This window comes from Primulina huaijiensis, chromosome 1 (genome assembly GCF_012295235.1).
Source record: "Primulina huaijiensis isolate GDHJ02 chromosome 1, ASM1229523v2, whole genome shotgun sequence".
NCBI classification, from domain to species: Eukaryota; Viridiplantae; Streptophyta; class Magnoliopsida; order Lamiales; family Gesneriaceae; genus Primulina; species Primulina huaijiensis.
This window is the reverse complement of record NC_133306.1, coordinates 24,305,141-24,315,901: the sequence shown is the minus strand read 5'-3', so window position 1 is coordinate 24,315,901 and position 10,761 is coordinate 24,305,141. Positions and strand designations below refer to the sequence as shown.

Genomic DNA, 10,761 nt, shown 5'->3' with positions numbered 1-10,761 from the left:
TCAAGTCAATTTGTGTTATAAAAGTTTCCGTTGCATGAAGATGTTGTCCGAGATGTTGTAACATCTGGCACAACATTTAATTCTGACAAAACACAAATTTACTACTTTTACTCATATTCTAATATTTTCATTATTTATTGATATATGTCGGAGAAAATAATCTTTACAGTTGCCACCTGGAACCACCCCGTATTTTGTCTGTCAGCTTGAGCATTCAGTCCTCAGGTGATTTATTTGAAACTTGTTAAGTTGACTTGCTCTGTGAAGAATAAAATTTAAATTTCTGATGATGACCTCGGTACGCAACTCAATCTTGTTTTTCCTGGTTCAGAGGTCCTGCTTTTGTTAGAACTCCAGAGTATCGGAGATGTTGGCCTCATAGGAATGCCCAATACAGGTAAAAGCACCTTTCTTGGTGCTATGTCGAGAGCTACGGTAGATCATTATGCCTTCACTACCTTGAGGCCTAACTTGGGAAAACTAAACTACGCCGACATTTCCATCACTGTGGCCGACATCCCAGGTCTTATTCGGGGGAGCACACGAAAATCGTGGCCTTGGACACGCTTTCTTACGTGACATAGAACACACCCAAGTCTTGGCTTATGTGGTAGACTTGGCTGTTGCGTTAAATGGTAGAAAGGGTATACCTCCTCCTTGGGAACAACTGAAAGATTTATTGTTGGAGTAGGAGTTTTATCAGGAGGGGCTGTCGGATCGACCGTAGATAGTTGTGGCAAATAAAATCGATGAAGATGGAGCCGAAGCAGTGTATGAAGAATTAAAACAAAGAGTGAGTTGTTTACAAATTTTACCAGTTTGTGCTGTTCTTGAAGAAGGAATAGGAGAGCTAAAATCTGGTATGAAGATGCTTGTGAATGGAGAGGACTCGTCGAGGTTAAATTTAGATAACATTTTTCTGGGTTCGGTTGTCGAGGATATAAATTAAATTTTATCTTTTTCGTATTATTATACTACATAATTAATTTTACCATTTTTTATTTTTTTGTATATGGAATGATAATGATAATATAACTATTTTAAATTAAATTATTACAAAAATTGACTCAACTTGAAGTGTTGAAATGACGTTAAAACCAGGTTGAATCTTGTCATTCAAACAAAATTGTGCTTAATTAATACTTAAATTAATTATCTTTAATTACTGTTTTTATTTTATTTAGTATGTTTTTGATTAGGTATCTTGTGAGACGGTCTCACGGATCTTTATCTGTGAAACAGGTCAACCCTACCGATATTCACAATAAAAAGTAATACTTTTTCATGGATGACCTAAATAAAATATCTGTATCACAAAATACAACCCGTGAGTCCGTCTAAAACAAGTTTTTGCCTATATTTTTTGGGTATATTTGAACGGATGAAGAGATATGATTTGCTAGAAATATCATATGGACAAATCACTTAGGAAAAATTATTAATACATTTATTGACCGTATATCTCTTTTAATAAATAAATCATGTCAATTTTTTTTCCGAGCTTAAAGATAAAAAGGGAAAAAAAATTAAAATAAAAAAGATCTTGGGGTTACCGAGTGGCTCTTCGGTCTCCATTCCTCGCCGATAGGCCCAACAAAAAATATTATATTGAATTCTCAATATATACCAGGAATTTATTCGCGCAAACCGCCCTTTTTCCTCTCCCTCGAAGTTTGCCTTTCTACTCTCGAATGAACGAACAAATGGAGATTTCTTCTGGTACAACTGCAGCTATTGTGTTGTACCTTCTGGCGCTGATCTTTGCCTCCTCACGCTCCATTCACGTGGCAGCACTCGCCGGTAACTACTACTCATCCAACAATAGGGCTTAGCTTAAAAATCCTGGTTATTCTTCGCCAAAATTGTAATTGCTTGCCCTAAACTCAGATTATTTTGTATAATGATTTTCGAATTTTAGGTTTTTTCTGTATAGTTATGTTCAGTGTTGATAGTGGAACTGTACTCTTTTATTATGTCTCATGTGTACGAATAATTCTTCTTTCCCGTGAATAAAGCGTGCAAAATAAGCCGTTTTGTCCTTTTAATCTCCTGTTCTTTTTGCAAATTCATGGTTCGGTTCTTATGGTTTTAGTAAATAATAGCCGTTTAATAATGTTTTCTTAGGAGAGGGGTTGAAAACATAATATATCCATGTCTTAAGTATTAAGCTACCGTAAAAGTAAGATCAGAAAACTTTTGAAGTTCACCCACAAGGTGTGAAAATCACAGGAGGCAATTACTTGTTGCCAATTGAGATTGGCAGTTTGTTTGAGCTGTGCAGATGAATATCTGTGATCAACCTCTGACTGCTAATGCTACTGGGGAGGGGAAGCGAAATTGGGCAAGGGACTGGACTTCAATTTTTTTGCTGCTTCTGCGAGAAGGATTGTTGATTTTATATTGGAAAATGTTGTGGGACTTTGTAATTGGGATGTTGAAGTCTTGGTAACTCTTAAGAGTTTAATCAATACAAATATTTAACTCGTTAATTATAAAAAGCTTTCATTGTTGAAGTCTGCAAGTTATATCATGCTTTACGAAGTATCACAGTGCAAGGTTGTATTCTATGAAATATACTATCCTAGAAGTTGTTAATGATTTCTTCCTGAGGGACTTGTAGTATGAGAAAAAGAAATAAAATCTAACCATCTCTATGGTGCTCTTCTGAAAATAATGTTCGGAAGTCCGGTGAAGGCAAATCTTGGTCTTCAATTTGTTGATACTGTGAAATTTTGGAGTGATCTGTTGCTGTTGCTAAACTATTTTTGAACTTTTGTGTGGCCATCATCTTTTATCATGTACAGCTGAAGTTTTGTGAAGAACATACTTTTTTCATAAATTTGGTATTATAAACTGATAGGTCAGATTGTAGATTTAGCTTAGGTCTTTGCACTTTAGTTTTATCTTCTTGGCCAATCAATGAAGTTTTACTGTTTAATGGGAATAATTTTTTGTTCTTTGTGTCATTACCTTGTAGCAAGAGCTGATGTCTTACTTTCAACTTTCAGGTGCTGAGATGGAAAATCATCATGTAGTAAATGTGACTCCGACTGTGCTTGTGGAATCCATTCCATCTGATGGTGTAGTACGGTGTGCACGTGTTCCCATTTCTGGGCTGTCAAGACTAAAGCTTGGGAATTATTCCAGCGCACGCCGGGTCAACGTGATTCCTTCCAATGGAATTCTGGAGAAATTGTATGGCAAAATTCAGATTTGTTCGCACAGGTTGGTTAAAGTGAGCTTTTCTGCTAAATTAATACGTGTTATGCACTCAGTTTTTTTATCTGCGGTTTTAGCCCCCTACCATTTTTCTTTTTGCAGCAACTCTTCACTTGAATTGTGCCATTGTGGGAAGGATAGCTGGGAAAGTATCCAAAATGGGATATGGAGCTCTGTTATTTCCCCTTACCAAGATAAATACATCGATGTTAAGTTTTCCAATAACTTGTATGGTTCTGTGGTTGTCAGTGTTAAAATAGGTCAGTTTCTAAATGCTTGCGGTTTTTTCAATGTTGCTCTCATCATCTTGTTATCTTCTTTCTAGTCTATCTCCCAACTCATTAATACCTCTCCTCTCTCTCTCTCTCTCTCTCTGCATCTGTGTATTTGTTTTGGGCAGAATTTCACAGATGGCGTTTACTTAGCCTGGCTATTGGTTTTATTTTACTGCTGCTGGCCTCAATTGTTAGCAGCTGGGTTCCTTTTTACTATAGCAGTTCAATGGCCATTGGAATCTGCCTTGTAGTCATAATTATTCTCTTCCAGGTATCTTCATTAATTTGAATTCAATGTTCTAAATATACAGTTAATCCAGATGCCTTTGTTATCTTTCCTAGCAGCTCCTTTATTGAATATTTTTTTGGCTATTGTGCAGGGAATGAAATTGTTGCCAACTGGCCGGAAAAATGCTCTCTATAGCACGATTTGTGGTTTAGCGGTCAGTATTCTAGTTATTTACGATTTTGTTATCATTTGAGATGACCTAAGTTCTCTTTGCCTTTTCTCTCGTTTTAAACTTTAATATATGCTAATTGATACCTCTGATGTTTCTATTTCAGCTTGGCGCTGGATCATTTCTGCTAAATAGATTATCAGCGTTTGTCAACTCAACTCTTGTCAATTTTGGATTCAGTGAAGAGATGCACAATCCTGTAAGATTAGTGTTTTATTTGATGCAGTTAAAAATGAATTATGCACATGTTTTTTTTGTCAAAAATGGATATATCAATTTAGTGATATTTGAATAAGAACTACAAAAGATTGCGACATGCTACTTATGTAGAATATGAAAATGATAACTCAACTAAAATTTTAAAATGACACTAATATCGATCGCATGTCACAATTTGAAAGAAGCTAACTTCTGGTATTATCCTGAACACATTTTGTCAATTAAATGAATCTGATATTGGGTCACGTATTTGCTCTGTTGTAATTTTAGAATGCATGTGCTGTAGAATTAAGTTACAGAACATTCGTGGAGCAGTTCTTTGGCTGATGTCTTTACTGAATAGAATAATGAGAAAAGTTTTCACAGATGGGTTGCGTCCATCTTACTTGAATTTGAAAATGTATGACATAAACATTTTTGTTTCTTAACTGGCAAAGGGACGAGTTATTTTTTTTGTGATGCTGGTACTTTCTCAATATGGGGCCTCTCTATTAGTTATGCATAACTATATGTTTGTGCTCTCCCTTAAGCATATGCTCTTTCATGATAAACAAACAGCATTACAAAACTCCTTATCTTCTCTCCTATTGGCATGTGTTTATTGCTTCAAGTTCTTTTCCTTGTTCCATTTTTTCACCTTTTATTGTTCACTGCAGGTGCTTGTGTTCTTGGCAGTTGGAATTGTACTTGCTGGAGCTGGTTTTGGATATTGGCTTGTTCGGAAATTTGTTGTTTCTGAAGACGGAAGTGTTGATGTTGGTGTCGCCCAATTTGTGAAATGGGCATTGCGCGTAATCGCGGTGACTTTTATCTTTCAGGTTGTTTTATGATTTCTATAATTTGATAGCTTATGTGCAAGTATGGGCTTCTGTATGCATTAAAACTTTCTCTGTAACAGATGCAGATGCAGTTATGTTACAGATTTTATTTATCTTCAATGCTGCATAGTTTCTAAGCACACCTTGATCATTTGGTCCTTTTATTTTGTCATTATAGATTCGTCTTCTTTTGGTACTTACTAATTAATGCATTTTTCTTAATGGACAACTTATCTTTTCTGATCCGTAGTTAGCTGCATCTGGTTGCATGTGCTAGGTCTATTTTGATAATGATTTTCCGGTTGTACTATTTATTTTGCAAAGTCCTATAATCGAATTTTTCTCCGTACCTTTTAGAGACCTCTTACGTGTTTTTTATTTGTATTTAAATATTTGAATTTCTTTTTCACATTTAAATCATTAGTTATTCTTTTGGATTTCTTTTTCACATTTAGATTGATGTCTCTTTCATGTATCTAAATGTCGCCTCTTTTTTTAGTGTTATTACTATATACCATCATCTTTCAACTTTTCTTTGTACTCAAATTTCAGAGCACTCTTGATACCCCTTTGGCAATGGGACTGCTTGTTTCTTTTATGGTGATATACTTGTCTTTTACTTTCATGAAGTGGGACAGCCTCTGGTAAGCATCACATGATTTCTCTTTATTATGTTTGCTTTTGCTATTTTTTGTAATTTACTACTCAGTTTGTGATGCATGTTTCATGGTTTACTCCTCATTTTAGCGACAAAAGTGATGATTTGTATCCGTATTCTACTGTCAACCCAATGCTAGTTGAGCAAATTATGCGAGGATCAAATGTTTTTGGTAAAAACATGTTTTTTTTTCTAATCATCAATGTTGGTGAAGCTTTTTGTGGATGATTTATATCCAACGTGTTTCAGTGTACATAATGTGTGAATTAGTTAGATGAGAATGATGACGACGTTGAGTTTTATGGATGGTAAAACAGAGGAGTCTTCTGAACTTTGATGTGTTCAGTTAGTACACTGTTGTAATTTTTTGGTCAAAACTTATTTCCCTAGATCATCTAATATTACTAATTTTTCTTAGCACGTTAAAGTATATCTGATTGTACCCTTTGATGCAGGAATCACACATATTCTTGGAATGGAAGTCTGAAGGGATGGAAAAGTGGAAGGGTGATTAAGAAACATAAGCGAACTGAATTCTTAAGTAGGCCTGGGGCTAAGCATTCTCAAGGTACTATATGGGAAAGCCCCGGGAGCGTGTCTCCACTATTGAAATCTCCTTCGAAAGGTATCTATTGTTGGTTATTGCTCTCTTCTACTTTCTGATTGACTTTATTATCTGTGTATGTGTTGCATGTATGTTTGAGCTAATGGGTATAGATAGTAGATCGACATATGCAGGGTTATTGAAGAAGTGAAAGTACTGTATCCGCTGGTTAGTCTTGGACAAAGCTTTCAGTAGAAAAGGAAAAACATGTTTTGAAGTTCCGGATATAATTGAAGTGTGCAACTTATGGAAAATGCCTTCTAATAATTGAAAGATGTTTTTTAGGTCAAAATTTTGGTGGCTGGAAAGAGTGGCAGGTAGTTGAGATTCAGCTCTGTATTTTATCATGAAAGCCTTGATCAATCTCCGTCATTAACTTTGCAAAGTGACTTAGAAACTTTTTTCAATGATCACGGTTTTTTGAACCTGTTGTGTGTGAGCTAAACATAATATGCAAAGAAATGCGTCTTTAAAGTACTGATACTTATTCTTTCACCTCTATATTCTTTGGCCTAGGAATAATTAGAAAAATATAGATACAATAATTTTTTTATATTTTATGTGCCCTAGGTACTCCACCATCTACCGGCTTTGTAAGAGATCCGTCAACATATTATTCAACCTTCCACAAGACTCCCAACAGAAAGAAATTTTCGGAGGAAGAGTGGAAGGACTTCACAGAGGCATCTACTCGTCAGGCAATGGCAGAGTGGGCATCATCTCCTGAATTTACGGAATGGATGATGAAGAATGCTGATAGGATACAACTCCACCATGGAGATAGCTCTGAAGAATCGATTGGAAGCGGGTCAGATTCGACTGATGATATCATGGCAGAGAGCAGCAGCAGGAGAGGTCTATTGAAATGGCAACCACGTGGTTAGAAGATATCTGCTCCGCATTGGAACTTCTGAGTTCTTGTTAAAACAAGGTCTAGCCAATTTTTGCCCCGTTCTCTTCTTCCTCGATATTTATCTCTTTTGTATTTCATTTATTGTGCAACGCACTACGCTTGTACATTCTATTGTCGAACTGAGTTGATATATACCTCGGAAGTCTTTGATCAAATTATAGTGCTGATACAATGCAAAGTTCTTGTAAATGGGATGATTGAGTTAGCAAAAGGACCGTCACAAATTTCCCTCGCTGGTGGTAAAGCTCCTCATTTTAAGTATCAAATATGCACACATTTATACTGCCTTTTTATACGTTGTGATTAATTGCTGCCACACGAACTTTATAAGCGTGGTTAATGTGTAATAATTATCATGATATTTTCGTAATTAGATAAATCATCATTTAAGTTCAATGCNTTTTTATAATTATCATTTAACATAAAAATAATACTTCATTAAATATATTTCATGTTAAATAATTTATTAGATAAACTTTATGGAATAATTAAAATTAAATTATATTTATGATCATTATATTATATAATAAAATATAAAAATGTGAGGATGAATAAAATTTTTATTAATATTTTATAAAAATGCTTAAAAGATTATTTAAAGTGAAAATAATGAAAACATACCAATATTAAAAAAAAGAAATAGAAATGATTGATAAAAAATTACAAACTTCCAGAATAAATAAGACGAAAAACGACTTCATATCATGAGAAAATAATAAATAAAAAATAATAAAAATATTAAAATATCGAGTTATTAGGATAAATAAAATAAAATTAAAACAAATTTAAGTTCTTAAACATATTGTTTATGTAGCATATAATAAAATTTAATGTGTAAATGCTCATATACAATTATATTTATCAAATTCACGTCTAAATAAAATAAAAAAAATTGATATGACATTAATTCATTTGGATAATATAATTTATCAAAACAACTTTTTTAACGTGCAACACAAGTCTTTTTTCCTAGTACATACAAAAATATGAATAAAGGACAATATTTTCCCATAATAAATTAACAAAATCAGCCTTTCATTCACACTTTCATGTGGAAAAAGCATAAATACATGATATTGATATTTTGGTAATTTTGTTTATGTGTTATGCACATATTTGGAAGAACAATTTTGTGCTTGAAAAATAATTTTGCATATATGTATAATATATCTATTGCGGATATTGCTTTTTATTCACACTTTTTTCTATAAAACATGTGGATATTTTGGTTAGTTTGTTTATATGTTATGGACATATTTGGAAAACAATTTTGTACTTGAAAAATGATGAGAATGTCTCTTGTTAGACGGTTTCACGAATCTTTATATGTGAAACGAGTTGATCGTATCGATATTTATAATAAAAAGTAATATTGTTAGCATAAAAACAATATTTTTTCATGGATGATCCGAATAAGAGATACGTCTCACAAAATACGATCCGTACGACTGTCTCACACAAGTTTTTGTCAAAAATGATTTATCATCAGAACATAAAAAGGCATTGCCATTTAATCTAAAAAATTCAGCCCTTAATTTGCATAAAAATTCTCATAGCCATTAATTATTTTTTCGAAAAACCGTCCTCTAATTCTTATCTTCTGGAAAGACTCGCTTTCCCTTTTTATATCTTCTAATAATAATCATTACTTTAATTCTATCTTTTTAACTACTCCACGAATAATCTTTCATTATGTTTTACTTTTTGTTTCTATATTAAAAATGTCCCACGTACAGTTCATTCGCAGATAATGATACATCCAAAAAATAAACTACTTCAAAAAAAATATATTTCAGGACTTTCGCAGCTCCTCAAATTCATCACAAGATAAACATAAACATATAATTTTGTATTCATCCACATAAAAAAAAGAAGTAAATATGAAACAATTTCCAAAGACTAAGCTCAAATCAGTATCAAAACTTGACATTTTCTGAAGTTCAAATGGATGATCGACTAGTTATTAGCTTGGCGGGAAGCCTTGCGCCTCTTCCGAAGGACGCAGTATCCAAGTCCTCCCAATACAACAAAAAGAATGAATCCATCAACCACTACTATCAATATTACCATCCATTTCTTCAATCTAGAATTCTTGCCATGCCCATCTCTTGTTCCTGCAACCACCTTCACCATATAGATGACTCTCCTTCTGTCCTCGATTTTCTTGATCCCCCTAGCCATTCTATACAAGGAGCATTGTCCCGTACGCGAATCTTCGTCGGCTATTGCATATTGTGTTGCAGAACAAGTACAATCATCTAAGCACAAATTTGAACATTCTTCTTTAGTCACATTAGCTTGGTGAACACCACCATTCAGTACACTTGCCACACCTTGTAACTCCATCATCTCCGTTCCCCTCCTGCCACACAAATCATCCAAACTTTCTTGAATGTTGATCTGCGAGCACGAACCAGATGAAGTGCAAATACTGTAAGGTTTGCAGGCCAAAGGAAGATCACAAGTTGAGTTAATTGCTTGAAATGAAGCCTCAAACTTCCCCTTTTCACTTGAGTAATAGTATATTCCTAGATTACCAGTGCTGCCTCCCAATGCTAAAAATCTTGGAGGCTCGGGAGTTGTAGATGTAATGCGTCCTATTTTTTGTCTCCCACCGAATATCACCAGCCCATTTGATGTCAGCTGCAAATGCGTGATGTTTTGCTCACCGGGAGGCCTGAGTTCCCAGTAAGAATACTTCCACTTGTCAAAATTTATGTACAATGCAATCTTGTTGTATTGAATTTCAAATGAATAAAACTGAGTTGAGTTTGTGGGAAATGAAGTCAATCGAGTCTGCGAACTTAGCCCCTGCCCCCACAACATAATATCAGTGGGAAAATTGAAAGTCTGCCATTTTATGAAGTTTCCAGCATCCACCAGAACAAGATTTCCAGTTCTTAGCAAGTATAGTCTCTGAAATAGCACAAAATTCAGAATCAGATACTTGGAGAAATTAAGGTAGAATACGAAGTAAAACTTCTTCAAGTTACCTCGACTCCTTGTCCCGAAGTTCCACTCCTCCATCCAACTCTTTCCTTCTGACCCTTCAATCTCAAGTCTCCATCTTTCGTGAGCTCAAGCACGCATTTTTCGGTGGTATAGAATCTTGATAAATGGCCGGAGCTCCATACTCTGACGTCCGCAAGAAAGACATCGAGCGAACATGAGTACTTTTCATCCACAGCTTCCACATTGATGGCTGCTCGGAACTTGGGTGGCATTTGCTCTGTTTCAATTAGAAAAGCTCTTCCTGTGAATCCCTTTGTGTAGTCAGTGGGAATGGCCAGTGTCACCTGGTACCCAATTTGAATTTCTGAATCAGAAATAGTTCGTACTAGAAATTGTAGTTGGAGTACAAAAAGAAAATAAAATTTCATTGCAAAGTTCAATACTTTTATCTCCTCTGGCACTCAAATCAGTGGGTAGGCAATGAGAGATATGGTTTATTCTGAGATTCTATTCCATGGAATAAGTCGTACAATATGTTCCTAAAGACATCGGAACTTTCATTTGCATGGTTCTTTTTTAAAGCTTTGAGCAACAAAGGTTCATCAATACTCATCATGCTTGTTCTTGCCTGGCTTATATGATTTA

At 34.7% G+C, this 10,761-nt stretch overlaps 2 protein-coding genes and 1 pseudogene across 2 annotated transcripts; 2 read left to right on the top strand and 1 right to left on the bottom strand.

Moving 5' to 3' along the window:
- Nucleotides 1-279: 279 nt before the first annotated feature.
- Nucleotides 280-979, top strand: LOC140972741 (probable GTP-binding protein OBGM, mitochondrial; annotated as a pseudogene).
- Nucleotides 980-1,640: 661 nt separating this feature from the next.
- Nucleotides 1,641-7,408, top strand: LOC140987132 (uncharacterized). Its single transcript, XM_073455541.1, has 10 exons — nt 1,641-1,800; nt 3,009-3,225; nt 3,322-3,479; nt 3,620-3,765; nt 3,875-3,937; nt 4,059-4,151; nt 4,828-4,989; nt 5,542-5,633; nt 6,103-6,272; nt 6,822-7,408. Exons 1-10 carry the CDS (start codon nt 1,692-1,694, stop codon nt 7,133-7,135), a joined length of 1,524 nt encoding a protein of 507 aa, XP_073311642.1. The 5' UTR covers nt 1,641-1,691; the 3' UTR covers nt 7,136-7,408.
- A 1,543-nt stretch (nt 7,409-8,951) lies between these two features.
- Nucleotides 8,952-10,761, bottom strand: LOC140966146 (PAN domain-containing protein At5g03700-like). The gene is made up of 2 exons (XM_073426530.1): nt 10,158-10,761; nt 8,952-10,080 (listed from the first exon to the last, which is right to left on the bottom strand). The coding sequence occupies exons 1-2, from the start codon at nt 10,542-10,544 to the stop codon at nt 9,121-9,123; spliced, it is 1,347 nt and encodes a 448-aa protein (XP_073282631.1). The 5' UTR covers nt 10,545-10,761; the 3' UTR covers nt 8,952-9,120.

Excerpts from the sequence above, each read along its gene's own strand:
- LOC140987132 (XM_073455541.1), top strand. The coding sequence starts at position 1,692 with ATGAACGAACAAATGGAGATTTCTTCTGGTACAACTGCAGCTATTGTG. Across the intron at positions 3,766-3,874 it reads TCATAATTATTCTCTTCCAG|GGAATGAAATTGTTGCCAAC; the intron begins GTATCTTCATTA and ends GCTATTGTGCAG. Across the intron at positions 6,273-6,821 it reads ATTGAAATCTCCTTCGAAAG|GTACTCCACCATCTACCGGC; the intron begins GTATCTATTGTT and ends TATGTGCCCTAG.
- LOC140966146 (XM_073426530.1), bottom strand. The coding sequence starts at position 10,544 with ATGAAATTTTATTTTCTTTTTGTACTCCAACTACAATTTCTAGTACGA. Across the intron at positions 10,081-10,157 it reads CTTCGGGACAAGGAGTCGAG|AGACTATACTTGCTAAGAAC; the intron begins GTAACTTGAAGA and ends GTGCTATTTCAG.